Here is a 24,442-nt window from a genome sequence, read left to right on the forward strand (position 1 = left end):
CACACCTGGGCAAGGTCTGTTTTGCCTTCACAAAGCTCCATCCAATGAAATGTTTTCTGCGACGCATATTGCGCACAATGTTGTGACACTCGACGATCAGTCACCAGGTAATGCATATTTCTCGGAAGATCATTAGTTTCTTGGACAACCAAGAACCAAGCCACCATATCTCAGTCAAATGCAGAAGCGGAGTGTCGACCTATGGTTGCTGGATGTTGCGAAACCGTTTGTTTAAAACACATCTTAAGTGACTTGGGGATCTTGCACACAACATCCTGTCAAGCTATATTGTGATAACCAAGCTGCACTCCCCATTGCCTCGAATCTTGTATTTCATGAACGGACCAAACCCATAGAGATATATCGTCATCTCGTTAGAGAAAAGGTTCCAAGCGAAATGATCAAGACAGCCCACATTACCAACATCACAACAACCAGCTGACATTATTATTATTATCCATACTAACCACTGTTCATTAACAGTGAAATTCCGGTTTTGCCCCTAATCCAAAGCACAGTTTTCAGCCTTTTAACAGATGCTACACGAATTGGCGATTTTGCCCCTCTGTCCACTGTGCTCTTGGTGATGTGTGCCTGTGTGGCGTGTGCGTGTGCGTGTTTTGTGGAAAAGATGCTGGAACCATATTTTGGTTGATTTTGGTTTACATTATGCCACGTGATCATCCCCTTCCATTTGAGAGAGAGGTATGGTGGTAGTAACGAAGGTCCATTTCTCTAAAAAAGATAATGAATGGCAGAAATATATATTTATATATGTATATATGTATATGGCTGTGGTAGTAATGAAGGTCCAATTTTAAAGTCAGAAGTCATGACGCGAAGTGGCAGAAAAAAATAAATAAATAAATAAAAGTAAGATATATTTATATTTATATCTACTAAAGCTCAGTTGGCCTTCACTGTTCATCATGTGGGAGGGGCGACTGTTCACCAGCAGTGAACTCCTGTCCTCCCATTCCTTCCTTGCCAGGCCATTTTTCCTTCTCTCCTGCAGGAAAATGACCTCCTTACCCTTATTGTTACCCTTCTTTTCTTCGGCATTCTTTGGCTCTTTGGTCACGTGTTGATCATCCTGTGCATCATTTTTGAAAGCAAATTGTCTGCCTTTCTGTTTGGATGCTCTTTATATCATTTTCTATTTGTATTGTTACGGTTAAGATACGTTACATTTTATATTTCTATTACTTTTTACCTTATTATCATTAAAAGAAAAATAAATATAAAATATTAACGTAATTTAATCGTGATCGCGTAAAGTAAGAGGAAATAAAAAATGCACTAAAAAAGAAAGCAGACAATCTGCCTCCATTTTTTTTCCATTCTGACTCCCTCTTTTATTTTAATTTTGCGTCGCCATCCGACTGTCTCTTCGATTCCAGCATTTTATCCTTACCTAATTCACATCGGGCAGCAATGGTATTTCCACCAAAACATAATTAAAAAACCTTACCTCACCACACCTGGCAGCAATGATGCATGCCTTGCCACCAAAAAATAATTAAAAAAACAAAAATCTGGAATATGCACAGAAAAGCTGAGCATGGATACTGAGTGAGATAGGACGCCTCTCACCAAAAAAATAATCATTAAAAAACACAACCTCATGACATCTAGAACAGTTCCCCACAACTGTTCATCACGTCTTTCCTTTCTTCCGCTGTGCTCCTCGCAAATGCCCTCCGTTTCTTCTTTGCTTTCTATACTGTTTACGTTTGCTACAGTAAAATTCCGTTTTGTCCTTACTGGCCTCGCGTCTATCGACCCGTTCTTGCTTTTTTTTTTTTTTTTTTTTTTTTTCCTACCCACGTACATCATTTGGGAGACACAGAAATATAAAATAATAATTAAAAAACTGGTGGTAGCATAAATTTTTTATTTAAAATGGGAGTTAAACGAGGCCATGGCACAATAAACAATAAACAATTATAAAAAAAAATTGGATGCATGGGTGCCAGGACCAAAAAGATATTTGAAAAATGGGAATTAAAGCAGGCCACATGGTTTGTGGCAGCAAACAATAAACAATTATAAAGCGATTTGAATGTATGAAAAAACAATTGTTAAAAAGGGAGCATTTTTCATCGTCTTCGATTACTGTGATGTATGATTATTTTCTATTTATCATAGTTAGAATCATAGTTAGATGAGTTTGAATTTAGAAATTCGTATAATACATAAACATAAATCTTAAAATTCAAACTCATCTAACGGTAATAAATAAAATAGTAAACATACACCACACTAAATGGTGGTGAGCAAAAATACACTCTATTAAAATATTAGGATGTCAGATGGCATCATCTGTGATTAACAATTGTACGGTAGATATTAGTAGGTTAAAAGAGTTAGTTAGAGATTGTTAGCAGTTGGAGGTCGATATTAATAGAGGCATGTAAAGAAAGAAAGGCAATTAATGAAAAGTATATTGTTTTGGTATCTCTCTCGGTACAATCGTAGAAGACGTAGAGCAAGTTCTAACATTGGTATCAGCCAGTTCGATCCTCTCAATCCTTCGAAGTTGTATGTTGTGGCAAGCTTCGCGCAAGAATATGGAGTCCTGAGTTTCGAATTTGGAGACGATGATTGATGAAGTCCAGCAATCGCATGAGAAGGTTCGGGCGAATTTAGAGCTGATTATGGGGCAATTACAAGCGCTCATGGCAAGGGGTAATGGGGGATCTTTGAGGGATTCTTCAGAAGCAACCTTGGGCGAGAATCAATTTCAAGATCACAGGAACCTCAAACCCAGATCATCAAGAATTTGGGCATAACTTCAATCAGCAACATTGGTCACCGTTGTTGAAGTTGGAGTTTCCAAGATTCAATGAAGGTGACGATCCATTAAGGTGGATTTACAAGGTTGAGCACTACTTTGATTTTTTCAACATCGACGAGTCCAAGAAGGTGAAATTGGCGTCCTTTCACATGCAAGGTGAAGCTTTACAGTGGTTTCAATGGGTGAGATGTTTGACGAATTTCCCCAATCGGAAAGATTTCACTGCAGTGTTGTGCCAAGAATTTGGTCCCTCAGAATTGGAAGACTTGGCTGAAGGGTTGGTTAAATTGCAACAATCTAGCACTTTCAGGGATTATGTCATGAACTTTCGAAGGTTGGCGAATCGCATAAGGGATATCAGCCTTTCCTTACTCAAATCTTGCTTTATCGGTGGTCTTCGATCGGAATTACGCCATGATGTTAAGCTGTTAAAACCCATAGATGTATTGGAAGCAGCAGCTTTTGCCCATCAAATTGATGCTAAGATCGCATATTTGAAGGTGAAATCTAGTACTAAAACTCCTTTTGTGCAATCAAATTTTCAAACTCCATTTCAGAATATTAATTTCAATATTGTGTATGAGAATCGTGTTCAACCCACTAATATCAGAAAGTTAACACCTGAGGAAGTCAATCACTGTCGAAAAAAATGGCTTATGCTTCCATTGTAGGGAGAAATATGCTAGGGGTCATAGCTGCGAAAGGAAGCAATTGTCGTTAATAGATGTGCAAGACTTTGAATTGTGCGATAATGTTGAAGTGGAAGATGAGGAACTAGAAATCATAGCATGTGCCTTGTTTGGGACCCCTGCACCTTCATCAATTCAGACCATGAAAGTCACATATCAAGTATTGTCCTGCCACCATTTTGATCGATTCAGGTAGTTCTCACAATTTCATAGATGTGTGATTGATTAGGAGATTGAAAGGTTTATTGGACACCACACATGTTTTTAATGTGAAAATTGCTGATCCAGTTTTGTTTGTGCGAAAGAAGGATGGTACCTTAAGGCTGTGTATAGACTATCGGCAGCTAAACCTGGTGACGATTAAGAACCATTATCTGTTGCCACGTATCAACAATTTGTTCGATCAGCTACGCGGAGCTTGTGTGTTTTCGAAGATTGATTTAAGGTCTGGCTACTATCAGCTAAAGATTAAAAGTGATGATGTCCCTTAGACGGCGTTTAGAACCCGATATGGTCATTATGAGTTTTTAGTGATGTCGTTTGGGTTAACTAACGCACTTGCTGCTTTTATAGATTTTATGAACCGGGTGTTTAAACAGTACTTGGACAGGTTTGTCATTGTTTTTTTATCAATGACATTTTGATCTATTCCAAATCCAAAGGAGATCATGTGTGACATCTTACTTTAGTGTTGAGGAAACTGAAGGAGCATCGGTTGTACGCTAAATTCAGTAAATGTCAGTTTTGGTTAGATCAAGTAGCGTTCTTGGGACATGTCATCTCAGCTCAGGGTATTCAGGTGGATTCCTAGAAAGTAGTAGCGGTGGAAAATTGGGAGCAGCCACGAACCGTCTCTGAGGTACGAAGTTTCCTTGGTTTGGCAGGCTATTACCGACAGTTTGTTCAGGAATTTTGCTTTATTGCGTTACCACTTACGAGGCTAACCAAAAAGAACGTTAGATTCAAGTGGGATGATAATTGCGAGCAGAGTTTTCAACAATTGAAGTATTGTCTCACCCATACACCGGTGTTAGCATTTCCAGACGATGGTGGTAACTTCGAGATCTACAGTGATGCATCGTTGAATGGTTTGGGCTACGTACTAATGCAACGCGGCAGGGTTATCGATTATGCTTCAAGATAATTGAAGCATCATGAGGTGAACTACCCTACTCACGAAATTTTCGGGAACGAAATTTTCTTAAGGTGGGTAAGTTGTGACAGCCCGTCTTGAATTATTTTTAACGTTAGTGTGAAAATACGATTTTGCCCCTGGACGATAATTGCATTGTAGGGTGTTTGGTTTGTTTTGTTTTTGTTTGTGGGCTACCATCTAGACCTCACCCACACATACTCACACCCGTGGACCCTCTCTTCTCGAATTTTCTTCCGTTTTCTTCCCTTTCCTTTGCAATTGTATGGACAACTCCCATCCAACCATTTCATGCATGGATCGAAGGTTTGAAGGTTGGTTCTGGACTCCTTGCAAGCCCAAGAACTCATCCATACCATTTTTAGGACGTAAGATCTTCGGAAACCCGAGACCCAAGGAACCCCGAATTTGAGCACTATTCATGCACACGTGATCGTGAGGTTTTTAGAAGTTTTTAAGGTGTTAGGGAGCTTTAGAATCTTGTCACGAAGCTCGGGGAACAAGTTTGAAGGCCTTTGGACGTTGGGATAACAAGTTCTAAGGTTGGCCAAATTTTGCGAGATTTCTCCGGCAAGATTCCAGCATTTTTGGGGCTTCAAGTGGTAAGGTTTTGTTCTACCCATTGTAAGCTTCATTTTGGTACAATTTTCATGGAATTTGGTTGAGAAATGAAGAAGATATGAAGATTTGAAAATTTTCCCAATTTCCGACGACCCAAGCAGCTACCGGCAGCAGCTCCGGCGAGGATCACCAGAGAAGACAACGAATATTTCATCAACTCTGACGGAATATTCCTAACTGCAATTAACGGCGTCAAGTTAGTTTTAAAGGAATATGCTTGCTTTTGGACGGAATATTCCCTAACGCCGTTAGGGATTCCGTCCGTGTGCTAGGCACGTGCCTACGCGTGGCCGGCGTGTTTGGCCGTGCCTTGGCCGGCGTGTGGGGGGCATGTGAGACCTCAAAAAATTATTTTAAAAATATAGGGATGTTCGTGAGGTTGAGTAGAGCACGTTGGTATATTCAAACACTCTATTTGAGCAATGTATAAGAAGTTATTATCTAAGGTTGGTTATGTGCATTAAATTGACGGTTTTATAGTTGTTTCACATATACGTGAAGACTATCCAGAGGACGATCGCAGCCACGCGAGGCTCGAGGCTTACGACCCTTCTACGTATCAGTGAGTGGGCTTTTGGTTTTCCGTATATACCTATATACTTGAGAACTTTTCCAGAAAATGAAATTAAATGTTTTTATGTTTTTAAATGCCATGCATAGTGTTGCATATTTATTTATGCATTAGTAGTTGCATATGTGTATGCTTTGGTGCCGCAGACACTTAGGTAAATCAAGCGAGTATGTTTGTTAGTGATAGATGTGATGTTGCTGAGATTGAGTAATAGCTTATATTCCTGCACCTCGGTGATTGTACTCCGCCAGAGTAGGGCCTAGTCTTCACGTGATCGTTCACCTCATGCACTGTACACTCACCTTGGATCCAAGGCAGGTGTCAGCCTGTTGTACAGACCATTTTAGGTGGTTCCGACTCGTAGGTGACTTGCGATACTTTGCACAGCCTTCACGTCATCGTAGCACTAGAGCGTATTTATTTACACCCAACTTGTTGTACAGACCACTATAAGTGGTTCCAACTCGTGTGCAGGATAGTGGTTGAGGAGCTATAGTTTCAGTTGTACAAGTCGCTTTAGGTGACTCCGGCTGACTTATTGGTATCATTGGCATATTATGATTTGTTTTATCTCACCTGCTTGATGCGTATACTAATTGTTTAGATATTCTAACATGGCATATTTGAGCTTTATCGTTTTTGAGCATGATTTGAGTTACGAGTACGTATAATATTTTCTGGAAAGTATACGGGTTTTACAAAGAGGGGTTATTACTTGATATTGAAATGGTTTGAAAAACAAACTTTGTTTTTGCCCACTCACGTTTTCTGTTTTGCGCCCCTCCAGGTTTTAGGTAGCGAGGATGTAGGTGACGAAAGAGGCATCGGGGCATTCCTGACAGAGCACCCTCCATGTAGGACTTTTCTAGTTATCACTTGTGTAGTGATTGTTTATTCTGGACTGCACCTAGGATACTTGAACTCGTACTTTGCATTTTCCTTCTGTGTTTGTCACTAGCACTCACCTGATCTTTTTATTGTAAATTATTTTATCGACCTTATTTTTCCTCGTATTTTTTTCACTCTTTTACTTCCTTATTGCGCACTTGGCTACGTCACTCTCACGTGACGGCTAGCACGCTCCAATTTTTGATGAATCGGGGTGTGTCACAAATGGTGAAGTATCACGACTTGGTTTCCAGTTTTAATGTTCTTTTTAAGTGTTGTCTTTGCTTTCATAAACTGATATTTTATTATTGATAAAACTGATTTGGTTTTGCAGACCATAATTTTTAAGCAACAAAATTTAGCTGGAAATTAAATTGAGGTATGAATGCTTCCACTTATTCAGGTTTTTCAATTGATCTTTTCCTTTACTGGATTTTATTTTTGAATGTTGTTTGATAAAACTAATTTGGTTTTGTAGATTAAGATTTTAAGCAAGAAAATCAAGTTGCAAATTCAATTGAAATTGTAATGAATTTGCAAATTTGTCAAGCATATCTTACATTTGTGGTTCCATGTTCACTTTACCCATAACTATTGAATTTTGTCTCTTGACTGGATGGATTTTTATAGTTTCCAGGATCTACAGTTGCAATGCCTTTGATGGATAAAACGCAGAGGACCCAACTACTTTTATAGAGCTTCTTTAGCATCGTAAGTTAAAATTGCATATCATTTTTTTTTGCTTCATGGAATTCATTATGTTTAATAGCATACCAATTATGTGATACCAATTGTTATCTTAGCAGTTTCTAACAATTTGTAAAGTATGGATAAATGTGTAGAAGTTTGAATTATACATATGAAAGCTTCGTCTATTATACTCTTTTACAAATTTTTGTTACACAATCAATCATTCACAGGTAATGCTATTCAGAGTGGTTTAAAGAATTTCAAGAGCTTCATTCATCCAATTTATGATCTTCATGTAAAAATTCAATGAGTCCAAACATCTTTTGGTATAGATAACATTAACATTATGTAACAATATATTATAGCTTTGAAACATTTTTTTCATAAGATTTCTAATCTCACAGCAACGCTAGGGCAATATTTCTAGTGTTCACTAAGCCCAAATTTCCCATTCAATTTCTAGGATCTTAAGTCATCTATGTATTGTATATAGCCTTGTATTGATTCAATGGCAGAGATACAATTTTCCCATTCAATTTCTAGACAATAAGCCCAACTTTGAAGCTAAATGGCGGAAAAGCGGATTAATATAGACACATTTACACTATCCTATATGTCTATGCGCACGTCTACCTGTAATTGGATGATCAATTTAGAATCCATTAGCTATACATTTTTTTTTTTATATAGTTTTTTGTCACAAAATTTCAATTAGCAGAATTAAATGCACGTTCTACTGATCTGTTCCCTATTTCATGGGTATAAGAAAATAATGCTCATAAAGAAAGCATTTGGTCCCGTACTAAGAGAGGTAACCATAATAATTAATACTTTGGCTCATCAATATAATCCAACGCATTTTTTGTATAAAAAAGAATTGAAGCTATGATCCTAGCATGCAGTTAATTTGTACGTGTTTACCAAATTGCTTTTGATTTTTTTGCGTCTTTTTGTTTAATGGAGTGGGATTATAAGGATAGCATAAATAAAATACTTGATTTACTTGTTGTCGATAGTATATTTTGACAATCTTCTTTTTGTTTAATGGAGTGGGATTATAAGGATAGCATAAATAAAATACTTCATTTTGTTATCTAGAGTTGAGACTAAATTATCTTCTCACCTTTCCATTTGCTTTATAACCTTGACCATTGAGAAGTTGATAAGATATTAAAGCGAGAAATTTTTATTTAAAAGTTGTTCAAGGTTTTTAATATTCTATTTATATTCTTACACCCATATAATTTGGTTAGGGTGGTCCCTAATAAACAAAAGTAAGGGGTGCCTTGACAACAAAACAAGTTAGAGCATCTCAAATATACGATTCAAACTTCTGCATAGTAAACTTGTTAACTAGAAACTCTATACAACTTCTCTCGCATTCAACTCCTCGGAATTGGTAACATGCTAGTCTTTCAATGTGATGCGCTTTGTGAGAGAAATGTGTACAACAATTGAAACACACTTGTTTGGCAATATTTTTAAAATGCTTAATTGGATTAATAGTGTATGTGGTGATAGGATAGTTGGAAGACAGCTCATGTGGTAAAAAAATTAGGATTTAAGCTCATGTGCTGAAATCTGTTAGGATTTATGCCCAAAATTGTAAATTTCGTCAACCCTCCATTAATTGTTTGCACGTAAGGCTCATATGTGCGCCTAAAATGATAAAGTTAGCCTCACATGTACAATTAAGGGAGAGTTTTGTTTTGGTCTAATATGTTTGGCTCACATGCTAATAATTAATGGAGAATCAATGAAATTTTCAATTTTGGGCATAAATTCTAACAAACTTCGTCAACAGGGGCTTAAATCCTTTTTTTTTTTTTTTTTTTTTTTTTTTTTTTTTTTTTTTTGTTTACCTCATGAACTATCTTCCAATTATCGTATCACTACGGTTAGTAATAATCCAATTAGGCCTTTTTAAAATTCTTATAAGGGCTTTCAGATATATAGTAAAAAAACATTTCTTACAATTTCAAGAAGAAAATTATAAGAAAAATTTTAGTACTTTCTTGCTAGTGCATATGCCAGCAATTAAGGCTTCGTTTAAAAGTGTTTTTATAATGTCGAAAATCATTTTTGGTGAAAATAATTTTTAAATCAATCCTTAGTAAACATTCATATGAATATTGGAAAAGTACTTGAAATACTTTTGGAATCCAAAATCAATTCTACCAAAAAAATTTTCAATCATTTTAATAATATTTCCAAATTAACCCTAATTTATAGCAAAAAGTACTTTTTGAGAAACAACTTGGAGACAAACCATTTATCATGTTTCTTTTCAAAGATTAATCAAAACTATTAATACTACAAACATATTTTATAATCCTAATCTATGGGACCATACCATGCGATATATATTTACTTTTAGACAAATTGATTGAAAGTGAAATAAAGATGTCATCACGAGAAGAGGTTAATTTTTTAATGTGTTTAAAACACAAATCAGTATATCACGTCTTATAACACGTTAGTAAATTTACTTTAGACAAATTGATTGAAAGTGACATATTTTATTTCTACTTATATTATAATATAGGGTAAATCGACTTATATTTCTATTACATAAAAATATCTCTGTAATTAAATTATTCATTGTATGACTTAACTGAAGTATCATATTTCTTTAGTATAAAATATATCGTGGTACTAAAAAAAAATCTCTGCATAAGGGGACGGCATATCTTACAAAGAATCTATCAATGCCATAAATAAACGAGGCAAAAAAGAACGAAAAAAAGATGTCTCTTTTTAAATGGACAAATCTCTTTTTGCATGGACAAATCATCATCTTCCCTTTATTTCTTGTGATAGCAAATGAAAGAGACAGTAAGGCTAAAATTATAACCAAATATCTAGCTATGATTTTTTATATTTTTTATTACAATGTTTTGAGTAATGTCCATTCAATCTCAATGTCACAGGAAAAGGTCGAATATTTCGGGGAAATGTCTTATTCGGGGATACGCACAACTCACATCTAAGCGATTTCAATTATGAGGTCTGTCTTGTGTGTAAACATAATTATTGTTGTTTAAATGATATAAGCTCGCTGGTGTTGTAGATTTTGGTGGCAATTTTGCAATCTAGAATTTAGGCTACCAACCCAAATAAAATGGCATCAAACTAGGGAGACAGAAAAAAGATTATTAGAGATAATTACTCTTATTATGTCTAATACACACATACATAATAAAATCAGTAAACCGATCACCTAAAACCAAATGGTAACGAGAAGAAACCAAGATCTCATAAGATGCACTAGAACTCCCAGAACATACCACGCTCAACAATCAAGCAAACCAGAAACTAGTAATTCAAAGTTTAATTGAAACAACAAAGAAAAGAAAAGCAAACTACATATGAATATATATGAACATATATATATATATATATATATATATATATAAAGATCTCATAAGTGTACTAGCTAGCTAGCTAGCTCTAGTGAATTAGAGTGACATTGTATCCAACAATTGCATCACCCATAGTATTAAACCAATGCGTCTTGGCAATTGCATAACCCCGCGCCAACCGGAAAACGCCGGTTCCGGCCACTACCGGCATCTCCCGAACCGGATTCAAAGCCGAGTTCTTGCCAAAAATACTGATCGAGCTCCCATTGTACATGCCATCACAGAACGCGAAGCACATGGCCATAGTAAGCCCAAACTCTTGCTGCCCGGATGACCCGTACATCCCCTGCGCCCGGCCCACGATCTTGGACTTCGGGTCAGGCGTTTCGGTTAGCGGGTCGTCTGCCATGAGTAGAGCTCCGAAAAGGGTGAGGGACTTCTCGGTCTCTGGGGCTTGCGCTACACGGACGGCACTTGGGTTCTTCCCACTGACTGTGTCGTGGAAGTAGAATTGGAGGTTGGTCACTGTCTCCGACCTCGTTTTCTTCCTTGTCTTGAGCTTCTTGGCCCAATTGGGTTGTGTGGAGCTGCTTTGAGCTCCTTCGGTGGTTGCAGCTACGACGGCCATGATGAGCATGAGCATCACAGTTACGGCTGCGTTTGCCATTTTTTTTTCTTTTTCTAGCGAAGAAGAAGTCGATGTCTAACTGAGGAAGTTGTTGGGTTTGTGTGGGATATCGTTGGGTTTTGCAGAAGGTTAAATAATGCGAGAGGACTCAAGGGCAGGTAAGCTACCACATGAAATCTTACGGAGATATTAAGTGGGGCCCAGGAAAAGAGACAGTTTCCTTACATCAAATTCACTTGATGAATCAATTCAGACATTTGAAATTTGAAATCTTAAAGCTGGCCATTTTTTGTGTTATCAAGAATAACAAACACTAACTAAAGTAATTAACAACATTTATTCTTTTCATCCATGATCTGAAATATGATTTTTCTTCTTCTCCATTCAATAAGACGATCTGGTAGTATTCATTTTCACTTATAAGTGAGACGTCTTAAGTTCGAATCTTGTAGATGACGAATTAGATACCAAATTAGGTATTGCCCATTGTGTAGCTTAACCAAACTTTCTATTTCCTTAGTATAAAACATATCATTATACTCAAAAATAAAAAATACCATTTGTATAAAATTTAAAAAAAAAAAAAAAAAAAAGGTAGCAGAATAGTCAACTAGATACAATAACTTGAAATTACTCACTGAATACAATAATTTGAAACTACTTCTTATTGAATCTCTCCAAAAAAAACATAAAAAGAAAAAAAAGTAATCATTTTAAGAGGGACTTTGGGTGTTTAGACTAAATCAAAAAGGAGAAAATATTGAAATTCAAGGACTGCACACACGAATTACTAAAGGAGAAAAAGAAAAAAAAAACGGCCAGTATAAAAGTCGTATCAAATTAAACATAAATTAATTAACTTTGCCATCCAAAACAGAAAGGTATACCTTCTTTGGAAAAACACCAAAAACAAATTAAACTGATATCTTGGAATTGCATTGGTCACCATTACACACCGAACCCTCTCCATTCATTACTCCATGTACCAAAAAGCTTGGTTGGCCTCCGATTCTTGCCGACCCAAACAATGGATCCGGGATTCAATGGGATGCTATACATGCACGTTTGTTTACCTAAATAGGATAATCAGGAAAAAGAAAGACATATAATCAGAACGCATGCACCCATATATATTTACCAGAATATATATGCTGAAAAGAAATTTCACAACTACATACCAAAAAATTATTGACGTTTCAAAAATAACATGAAAAAACTTATTTCTATCGAATATTATGTAAAATTCGACAAAAATTGGATGTTACGTCTGTTAAGAAAAGCGATAAGAATCGTCACAAAAAGGCTTTTCATGTCAGATAGTACTCTTAATCTGCCAAGAAAAAGGAAACTACATTAAATTAAAATAAGAGCAATTGGAAGACATTTCGTGCCGGCCGCAAATGACTGTAATGGCTGAGCAATCCCGTCTGATGCAGGTGACATTAATGGCTAAGTAATCCCGCCCATACAGAGACAATCATGTCGTCCGTATCGAACATAAAAATCTGTCATATATACTGCCACCATAACACTTAATAATAAAAAATAAATATAAAAATTAAAAGAAAATTGTTATTAGTACTTCAAAAATCTTATTAAGCATTCTAAACTTTTTATAATTAAAAAGAAAAATACACCTGTAAAGAGTGTAAAATGAGATTTTTGAAGTGCTAATAACAATTCCCAAACTAAAATTATGTTTTGAATAAAAATAAAAATCCAAAACTAATAATTATCCACTATAACAACCATAATATCCGCCAATGTAAAATAATAGCCGATATATATACATCAATTTGAAATGAATGACATCTACATCCGCCAAACTACATAAAATAAATGATAACTACATCCGTCTTATATATACATCAATTACTAATTTGACTTGTTTCGTAATCCGTAATCAGATTGAAGAGGAAACAAAATTAAATTCTCTTTAAAATTGTTTACTACACTATTTAGAATTGGAATAGAAATAATGTTATACAAATTGGTTACTAGTTCACTTGAATCGAAATTAAAACTAGCTTTATTACTAAACTGCTCTCATTTAAAATAAATAATTTTTCATGCTAATTAATGAAGTTTAATTTTATATAATAAAATTTGTCTGTAAAAAATAATTCAAGGAGGTTCCCTATGATAAAACTCAACCCCTTCCTCCCGATCTCTCTCCCAACCTCTCATCCCATCCATTTGCTCAATTTTCTCTTTCTCCAACCTCCACAGCTCTCCCACACGTCTCCCCCTTTCGTCCTCATGCTTTTACACTAAAACCTCTTTAAAGTAATACTAATTTTATTCACGGAGGTAGATGATTGGCCCAGTGTATAAGGACAATTCTTATACTAGAATAAGCTTCTTAAATTCATAAAAATTTCAGTCCTAACTTGGAACCGGTTATATATTGGTTTTTCTTGATCATATCTTAAGGAAACAAGTCTTCAAATAATTATAATTTTCAATGAGGATAAAAACATGTAAGGAAAAAATATTTATCACCCAAAGAATCCTATTTAGAAAATACTACATTCATTAAGGATAAATAAGTAAATAAATAATATTTGAGTTATGTATTGGAATAAACTCTATATTGTAATAAGTTATAATTTTTCTTGGTTTCATTCCATTATAAGAAAATACGCCTCCACATAGTTATAATTGCCAATGAAAATATACAAGAAATAAAATACTTAATGTTCAATTAATCTTATTTAGGAAATGCAACATTCATTAAGGATAAGTAAGTCAATTAATAATAGGAAGTTTTAACAAAAAGTCCGCGGTACTGTTCACTTTAACGAAAACCACATTTTTACACTAAAAAGTCAATCCTGATACTATTCACTTTATCCTTTATTTTGATCTTATCGTTAAAACTCAAAGTTTTCAAGTCTTTTTTCATTAGTTTTTCTTTAATAATATCCTTTAACTACATCTCCATTAAGTACTAACCTCCCTCATGTAATAAAATTGGTTTGGTCCCAACTATATAACTTTAGAGAGATATTAGTGTATATAATGGTGACGGATCATTTAATTTGAGTGTGGATAAAGTTTCTTTTCACTTGCTACTTCCACTTTGCTAAAATGGTATATTGGTTTTTTTTTTTTTTTTTTGGTCTGATAAAATTAATGGTATATTTTGGTAGGTTAATATTAAAAAAATTTCAATTTTTTGATACACGAAGTAGTCACTGCCAGACAAATGTTTATATTGTCACATTGTGATTCTCAGTCTCTGACCATGCATGTAACATCCCGTCCCAAATTTTATTTTAACGTACGTGTGAATTTACGATTTTACCCCTAATCTATTCGTTTACGTGTAGTTTTGTGTAGTGTTGTGTTGTAGGACCACACACACACTCACACATCACCCTCACTCTCCCGGGATTCCCTCCCTCATTCCCTCACTCTTTGTCTCACTCTGTCTCTCTCTCTCTCTCTCTCTCTCCGAATTCTTCTTCTTCCTCTACACACGGACACACATACAAACATACCCAAACCTCCACCAATCAAGAAACCAATTACACCATTGAACTCGTGAGGTTGTGAGGAGCACAACCATACCAATTCCAGGTAAGAATTCGAACGTTTTCACGTAGTTTCGACGAGGTCCGATTATTGCACTGTTCATGCAAACCTAAACTAGTGTGTTTTTGGAATTTCTAAGCTTGTAGATGTGTTTGTGAGGTTCCCAGGAGCTTGGGAGTAGTTCGTTGGACAAATTTGGACGTCGGGATCGTCCTGTACGAAGTTGGCCGGTTTTTGATTTCGTGGACAGGTATGATCGTGTGATTTTTAGGTCTTAAAAGTTGTTGGGTCTTGTTCTACTAGCTTTAAGGTTGATTTTGGTGCAAGAAACATGGAAAAAGGTGGAAAAACGAGAGAGAAATGGTGAGTTGCAGGTTTTCCGGCGACGGCGCCGGCGTCGGTGACTGATTTGGAGAAGGAGACGGAATATTCCGTCAAAGTTGACGGAATATTCCTAACGGCAGTTAACGGCGTCCGGTTAAGTTTAACGGAATATTCCGTCAGGTTAACGGAATATTCCTGACGGCGTCTGTTGACACCGTCAGTGTGCAGTGCACGTGGCCGCGCGTGGGGGCGCGTGGGTCCGTGACTGTTCAGGCGCGTGGGGGCGCGTGCGTGGTCCAAAAATTATTTTAAAAATATGGGGGTGATCCTGAGGTTGTGTAGAGCACGTGGGTATATTCAATTGTCCAATTTGAGCAATGTATGAGAAGTTATTACGAGAAGTTGCTTAGGTGCTTTTAAATTAATGTTTTCGTAACTTTGTCGTGTATAGGTGATTCGTTTTCCGAAGACGAGCGTACACACTCGAGGCAGGGGGGCTACGACCCTTCTAATTATCAGTGAGTGGGCTTTTGTTTTCCGTATATACCTATATACATTTATATTCCCAGAAATTAAATAGAAAAGGTTATTTGATTTATGCCATGCACTATATTATTATCACTTATGCATCATCATATGCAATGGTAGTGGCATACATTCATATTTGTGTATTTGGTGCTGTGGACGCACAGGTAAGTGCCAGGTAAGTGGTATTCTTGTTGTTATGCAATAATAGTTTGAGATGTTTAGAGAGCTCATAATCTGCACCCCCGGTGTTAGTGCTCCCGCCCAGGGCCAGGGCACAGTCCTTCACGTGATGTTCACCAGCACCACACGCTCGCCTTGGATCCAAGTTAGGTGCAAGCCTTGTCGTACAGACCACATTAGGTGGTTCCGACTCGTAGGTGACCCGCGATTATTCGCACAGTCTTCACGTGATCGTAGCACTAGAGCGTATATATTACACCCAGTCTTGTCGTACAGACCACGTTAGGTGGTTCCGACTCGTGTGCAGATTCAGATATTGAGTTGAGATTGGAGCTCTATATGCAGCCGTACAGGTCACGTTAGGTGACTCCCGGCTGCCAGATTATATGTTATTGATGTGAATTATGCTTGAACAATTACATTTGATATTGAGATTCTGTTGTGGCATATTCTCAAGCATGAATGGCATATTATGAGCATGAATGGCATATGTGGAGCATTATTGACATACCTATACATACGTATATATGTTCATTTTCTGGGAAGTATACAGGTTTTACGGCGAGGGGTTAGAATGTATTTTGTTAAAGAGTTTTCAAAGAGCTTTGTTTTTGCCCACTCACGCTTTTGTTTTTGCGCCCCTCCAGGTTCTAGTGGTCTAGCAAGTTCGGTGGTTTATCCCAGAGGGCGTCCCGGCAATTCTGACAGACAATCACCATTGTAGGGTCACCTTCGGGTGTACATATGTCGTATCTTTTCCTTTTGGACTGTTGTAGACTTGCTCTGAATTGTGTCTCACATACACTAGTACTTTGTATGCTAGTTAGTTTTTAATTATTAGTACTTTTATATTACTATCTTAATCGCTTCCGCACGCGCACATGGTTACATCACCTTCGTGTGACGGCCAGCACGCCCTGATCTCGGTCGGGGTGTGTCAATGCATTCAAGGTAGGCATCAATATGATAAAAGAAAATTTCTATAGCTCAAAATGTTAGAAAAATTAGGTCTAATTGCTATATTAAATCACATAAAAAATTAAGAAATAATTCATACAATTATATATCAAAATTAATGCATGCACATGATTAACCAATGTTAGGACTAACATGCATGACCATTCATATGCTTACTTAATAAGCATCATCATGTCTAATAATTTTTTCAAAAATCCCACATTTTAGTGTCTAGTCTTTTCCTTTCCAAAGACCAAATGTTTTGACTTAAAATGTCATTTTTATTGTCACATCAAAATGTCAAATTGAAACTCACTTCGCAGTGATCATATATCACAATGACGTTTGGATAGCCATGACTGTTCATTTGTTTAAAACAAGAAAGGTTGTGTTTTCGCAGTTATGCATCTTCTGAGACATATCCGTATCAAATCCTTTTCAATTATGAGATAATATGTTTGACACAAACCCAGATTTACAGTACTGTTGAATACAATCCACGTAAATATATATTTCTTTCTCACCTAAATCAAAAATTAACGAGAATAAACTCACAATGTATATGCCAAGAAACATTCAATTCTTAAAAGAAAACAATTATGCTATATATAGCAAAATTGTCAAATAAATGGTGACAGGCATGCAACTAAAACGATGTAACTTTTCAATCAATACATAAGCCCTTATGCGTAACTATTACATAGAATATATATATATATATATATGAATGATTGCTACAAAGAAATAAATTCAGTTTCTCAAACCAACCTTTGTTAATCAAATATAGCAAATAAACCAATAAACTTATAACGGTTATTTAGTTCAATTAACTATAACCATACCATCTACACAAGGCAGAAGACAAAACGAACAAAATAATGGTGAAAGGTCACAAGTTGGCATCTTTTGAATCAAATTAACTTGCAGTACATTTTGGAAGCAGTTAACATATGTACTTCTTTATGCAAAACTAGAAATCAAAAGATTCTATCATGAAAAAGAAAATGCATGCAGAAATAGACATGACAGAATATTTTTCTCAAACAAACATAGCAATCAAACCATAAACTTGTAATGAGTAATTGTTTAAGGTATGTTATAGTTGGAGACCTTCTTACAAATACCTGAAATGTGGAGGAGTTTACTCAAGTGTTGGCAAATTACTTATCAAGTCCGAATGCATGTTTGGAGGAATTACGTTGGAAAACAACTACTCTCGAATGAAATATAATTTCATAAATGGAAGTTTGCACCATAAGTGATAGTCACCAACCTAATGGATCCAATTAATTAAAGGTTTGACTAGAGAGTAAGTTGTATCATCGAGGAGAATGAGTTAAAAGCCTACGTCTTAAGAATAGCCATAATGGCAACCCAACCTAGTTGACTAGAGAGTAAGCTACATGATACTCTTAATGGGATAGTATTAGACCCAATTTTTTCTAACAATCTTGAGACAAGTTTACACCCCACTACGGTGGTCATGGTTGATCGACGCTTGTCTCCCAAGATACACTGACCACGTCCTTGTAATAGTAGCACTTCAAATCACAAGGCTCCATGAACCACAATTATGTTGAAAACTCTCTCGTATGGACTCAATAAGACTCTATAATATTTAGTGCACTCTATGTATGATTAATTATGTAAACAATGAAAAGTTATTTAATGACCATAGGGGCTTCCCTATTTATAGAATTTGAGATACCTCTTTGGAAAACATGTGATTATTCATGAAAATTCAAAAGTTGCAACTCTTCATTTGAATAAACACATCTTTGTACCAAAAGACTTCACTTCTAATTTTCATTCAATTAATAAATTTAATATAATAATAATATTATTAAATTTTCCAACACTGAAAACATACATATGAATGATTTTGCAATTTGAATGTTGGTATAGCAGCCGATCGAACGACAAAAAATCTCTGGTCGATCAGGATTTACATTTCACAGTAATTATTCCGCCTTGAAAAAAAAAAATACACACACACACACACACATATATATATATATTGTTTTGTTTTAGTTTTTGAGGCGTTTTGATATAGACGCTTCATTTTTTTAATTTTTTAGACTAAATATACACTTCCTTTGAAAATTTGATCAACAATAATACTATTCTTACCATCTTATTATACCACATTTAGTATACCACGTGAAGTGGAAGCTTAGGTGTCAATCTAGGTGGAATTTCTGTTTTTTTTTATTTTTTTTTATTTTTGTTTAAACCCTAACCGTTCAACTTCCCTGTTAGATACGTTTCATCTCTCCACCTGATCTGAGTCCAACAGATGATAATTCCAATGAAAATTCAAGCCAAAACCTTCGACAACGTCGGGATATAACATGGAATGAAATTTTCATTCCTATAGAGGATTAGGAAAATATTTTTGGTGCTAACCAAAAGTCCATGAAGAAAGAAGAAAAGAGGTTGTCTTCCAAATCTTCTTCCATTCGGAAAATCCTCAGTAGTAGAACAAAATGAAAAATATCGTATCCAATCCTTTTCATATTTTTGTTCAATGTTGCTGGAATTAAAAACCTATGAAATCCAACATTTGGCTAGAAGGCATAAACCACTAAAATTGCAAACTTGATGTGGTGGCAGAGCAAAACAATCACTGGGAGCACCATCAGGATATTCGGCCAGTTGGCAGTGATGAAGGGGGTCGAGCACCATCAATCGTCGGTGAACGAAGGTGAAATTGGAGAGCGAAGAGGGAGGAGGCCCGGCGGTGAGGCTTGAAAACGGGAGCAAGTAGGTTTCATTATTATTTTTTAATTATTTTATTAATAAATCATTGAGTAAAATCGTAAATATCCCCCTTAGCTGACATGGGATTTTTTTAACTGATGTGGATGTCCATCTCAATTGCCGCATAAGATGGTATAAAATTATGGTATATTTAGATGGTAAGAATAGCATTACTCTTTGACCAAACATTTTCCTAAAATTTTCGTTATTAATTTCAGTTTTTTCACATAAGTTTATTTTGTTCAGAATTTTAGTTTATCACGACTTTTCCTCGACATTTCGTCTTTTTTTTCTTTTCATAGAAAATTATTGAGATGACAATTGATCAAAGTACCTTAATCAAATCTTTAAAAGGGATGAATGTTTACTTTAACAACTATAGAAAATATGTAAGACATTCTAATTTTTACAAACGATAACTTTAATGGATTAATATTAGTTACGAAAATGTTACCGTATGTTGTCCAAATATAATGGTAGACTTTACTCCAATTTTTGGAGTATGAGCTATTTTGTACATGGTATTCTGCTATTTATACATCGGCAAAAAAATTGAATATAAACAGAGTTATTTTAATTTAATTATTCCATTAAAGCCACCTTCATTACAGTTGCAGGATATTATAACCATGAATCAATCAATATTGCTCAATATTCAATAGTGGATGAGAGTGACCTTATACTCAATAATGGCATCACCATTGGTAACATTTAAATAACTAGTTTTCAGCTTCGCAAACCCTTTCGCCATTCTAAACCTCCCTCTCCCTCCCACAACGGCCAACTCCCGATTCGTCTCTGTCACCGGATTTCTCGAAAACACGCTGAATGAGCTCCCCTTAAACTTACCCTCAGTAAAACCGAAATCAACGTACATTACAAGCCCCAGCTTGGTCTCGTCCTGGACTGACGACACGTAGAGCCCTTGAGCGTTCCCAATAACTTTGGAAGTGGCCTCAGGGCCCTCTCGTAGAGGGTCGTCGATGGCCCACACGCTGCCGAACGGCGTGGGAGAACTGTCATTCTTCGTGCTGTTTGAACGTGCGACTTCTACGGCACTAGGTTTGTCGCCGCTGATGATGTCGAAGAGGTAGAAGTGGAGGTGCGTGACCTTTTCTTCGTGATGGACATTTGGAAGTGTGTGGGAATGGTAGCTGCAATGTGTTGGTGTGGCCGCGACGGTTAGGAGAGTCAAGGCCACTCGAAGAACCAAACTACCGCGTTCCATGTTTTTAACTATTTTGCTTTGTTGTGCGAGGAACTGATGGGGTTAAGGACCAAAGATGTTGTTTTATATAGCAAACCAATATCGATTGTCATTGATTAATTTCTAGTAATAAGTTAGTCCTATAAAGTAATAGTAGCTAATAAGGTAAAGCTACATTTTGTGCTTAAATATTTAGAGGAGAACATTTGGATAGGTTCATTCTACTTAATCATACCCATATAATCATCATTATATTATTTTGTAATGGATATTTTCCCTTTTTTTTTCCTTATTTTCATTAAGAATGAATCCGGACAGATAATTTCGTGTTGGTAAAGATTTATTAGGGTGTGTCCATCATACTACATGGTGTTATAGTCTATTCACGCTTCTTTTTTTTTTTTTTTTTTTTTTTTTTTTCTGTCAAATTATAGTCCATTTATGTTTATAAAACATCTAATTAGATTCGTCAATCACTCATATTATAACATCTAGACGTAACACCATCGGTACTTACGCAGACTTAGGAGTCCGAGATTTGAATAGGAATGTAGGATCGTATCTGCACATATTTATTTCCCTTTAGAGTTCCTGATTTATATTGGCAACCATAAAAGAAGCTAAATGAGAAGTAAAGGACTTGAGCATGCATGCACTCACGTAAGATTAAATATATCAGCGCTGATGTTGTAGACTTTGGTGCCTATTTTGCAATCTAGAATTAGGCTACCAACCCAAAGAAAATGGCATCAAATTAGGGAGAGAGAAAAAAGATTATTAGAGATAATTACTCTCATTATGCCTAATACACAACATACATATCATAATAAAAGTAGTAAACCGATCACCTAAAACAAAGATCTAGCTCGTGAGATAGACTCCAAGAAGATAGTCATCACGCTCAACAATCAAACAAACCAGAAATTAGTATTCAAAGTTTAACCGAACCAACAAAGAAAAGCAAACTATACATGAAAGATCACAAGTGTACTAGCTAGCTAGCTCTAGTGAATTACAGTGACATCGTATTCAACAATTGCATCGCCCATAATATTAAACCAATGCGTCCGGGCAATTGCATAACCCCGGGCGAACCGGAAAACGCCAGTTCCGGCCACAACCGGCATCTCCCTAACCAGATTCAGAGCCGGGTTCTTACCGAAAATACTAATCGAGCTCCCATCGTAAATGCCATCACAGAACGCAAAGCACATGGCCATAGTAAGCCCAAACTCTTGCTGCCCGGATGACCCGTACATCCCCTGCGCCCGGCCCACGAGCTTGGAATTCGGGTCAGGCGTTTCGGTTAGCGGGTCATCTACCATGAGCAGAGCTCCGAAAAGGGTGAGGGACTTGTTGGTGTCTGTGGCTTGGGCTATACGGACGGCACTTGGGTTCTTCCCACTGACTGTGTCGTGGAAGTAGAAGTGGAGGTTGGTCACAGTCTCTGACGACGTCATGTTCTTCCTCGTCTTGAGCTTGTTGGCCCACTTGGGTTGTGTGGAGGTGCTTTGAGCTCCTTCGGTGGTTGCAGCGACGACGGCGATGATGAGCATGAGCATCACAGTCACTGCTGCGTTTGCCATTTTCTTTTTCTTAGCGAAGAAGAAGAAATCGATGTCTAATTGAGGAAGGTGTTGGGTTTCTGTGGGATATCTTTGGGCTTGCAAAGGGTTAAATAATGCGAGAGGATACAAGGGATAAATTCCTTTTGTTCAAATTGCTCTCCTAATTAACCTGCTGTTTGGGGTGCAAGTTCTTCATGATGAGGCCAACAAGTTATCAAGTGGGCCAACCTCTTTGACCAGTTGAGTGTCTGAGATTTCCACCAAAACAAAGAACAGTCAAAATTACAGAGGAGAAAATATTGAAATTCAAGGACTGCACACATGAATTACTAAAAGAGGAAAGAATAAAAATAAAACTGATGTCTTGAAATTCAAGGTACGTGTAAACCTTCTTTGGAAAAACACCCAAAAACAAATTAAACTGATGTCTTGAAATTGCATTGGTCACCAGATTCTCACCATCATTACCCACCCATAAATTCATGCTTGATGCAGGTACGAAAAAGATGGGTTGGCCTACTGATTCTTGCCGATCCAAACATCCGGGATTCAATGGGATGCTATTGCTATTTTGCACGTTTGTTTACCTAACTAGGATAATCGGGAAAAATAAAGACATATAATCAGAATGCACGCATGCACATACATATTTACCAGAAAAAATGCTAAAAATGAGATATGCATGCACCTATGTTAATACTATTTAGCTCGTTTACTAATTCATAATCAGTTTGAGGAGATGGATTGACGAGAAAATAAAATTAGGTTTCTGTTAAATTTGTTTACTAAACTATTTAGATCGGAATAGAAATGATGTTATATAAGCTAGTTCACTCTAATTTAAAGTAAAACTAACTTGATTAATAAACTGCCCTTGTTTAAAATAGATTATTTTTCATGCTAAGTAATGAAATTAAATTTTATAATATTAAATTTGATTTATATAAAATAATTAAAGAAGGCTTTCCTTTAATAAAAAGGATGGTTCTTCTATAAAAAAAAATTGCCATCCTCAACCTCTTTTTCCCGATCCCACACCCTCCCCGCGCCCCCCACCCCCACCCCCCCCCCCCCCCCCCCCCAAAAAAAAAAGGGGCGCCCCACAAGCCTCTCATCCCATCCCTTTGCTCAATCTTTCTTTCTCCAACCTCCACACCCTCCCACACCTCCCCCTTCCATAATCAAGCTTTTTTATTTCCTAACCCGCACAGCCCTCCCACCCCACGATCTGCAGATCCCCACAAATCCTCATTTGTCACTCTCGTTAATAGGTTCTACAAGCAACTAAAATATCGTTTGTTAAAAAAAAATAATAATAATAAATACAATGTTAATGGTCTATTAAGTGTAAAGACACGTGTTGAAAACTTAAATAAGGAGACACAAACTGGACATACATTCTGAGACAGCAGACCCGCAACCCTTTTTAAGAGTGTATAAAGTTTCTTTCCACTTACTTCTACATCTTTTCTATAATGGAATGTTGGTTGAGCACAAAAATTAGGAATTTTTGATAATCATAGATTCAAAGTAGTTTTCAAAACAAATGCTTATATTATCACATTGCGGATCTCGATCTTGCATGTAGAAATTAGAGATACAAACAACATTACAGCCAATTATTTGACCAAGGGTCACCATTTCTTTTCTAGGACGTATGACAAATTGCTAGCTATTTTGAGTAGCCAAAGTAATTAGCTACTGCAAAACCAAAAATAATTTCGTCTTAGGATAGGTGAGAGATGTAACAGTCGATCAATCGGTAGAATGTAGTTGTTTGATCAACATATAGGTGTCAATCAATCAACGACATTTGCATGCTGCGAATCCAGGATTTCAAGCTCGGGGGATCTGAACATAAAAGCTTAAAAAAAGAAAAAAATATTAAACTAATTTGGTTGTATCACTATTTTCTACTGAATTTGGTTCATTGAATAAATCAAGATTAATCTCAAAGGTAATAAAATGAACAAATTCTCCTT

At 36.3% G+C, this 24,442-nt stretch overlaps 2 protein-coding genes and 1 pseudogene across 2 annotated transcripts; all 3 read right to left on the reverse strand.

The window, feature by feature from the left end:
* Window positions 1-10,561: 10,561 nt before the first annotated feature.
* LOC137726474 (dirigent protein 23) lies at window positions 10,562-11,533 on the reverse strand. The gene has a single exon (XM_068465411.2). It carries the CDS (start codon window positions 11,436-11,438, stop codon window positions 10,860-10,862), a length of 579 nt encoding a protein of 192 aa, XP_068321512.2. The 5' UTR covers window positions 11,439-11,533; the 3' UTR covers window positions 10,562-10,859.
* An 8,807-nt stretch (window positions 11,534-20,340) lies between these two features.
* Window positions 20,341-20,913, reverse strand: LOC137724486 (dirigent protein 15-like). Its single transcript, XM_088693288.1, has one exon. The coding sequence runs from the start codon at window positions 20,911-20,913 to the stop codon at window positions 20,341-20,343; it is 573 nt and encodes a 190-aa protein (XP_088549414.1).
* An 887-nt stretch (window positions 20,914-21,800) lies between these two features.
* Window positions 21,801-22,652, reverse strand: LOC137726962 (dirigent protein 23 pseudogene; annotated as a pseudogene).
* Between the last annotated feature and the right edge of the window lie 1,790 nt (window positions 22,653-24,442).

The sequence above is a fragment of the Pyrus communis genome, chromosome 5 (assembly GCF_041283825.1).
Source record: "Pyrus communis isolate YQ-2024b chromosome 5, ASM4128382v1, whole genome shotgun sequence".
NCBI classification, from domain to species: domain Eukaryota; kingdom Viridiplantae; phylum Streptophyta; class Magnoliopsida; order Rosales; family Rosaceae; genus Pyrus; species Pyrus communis.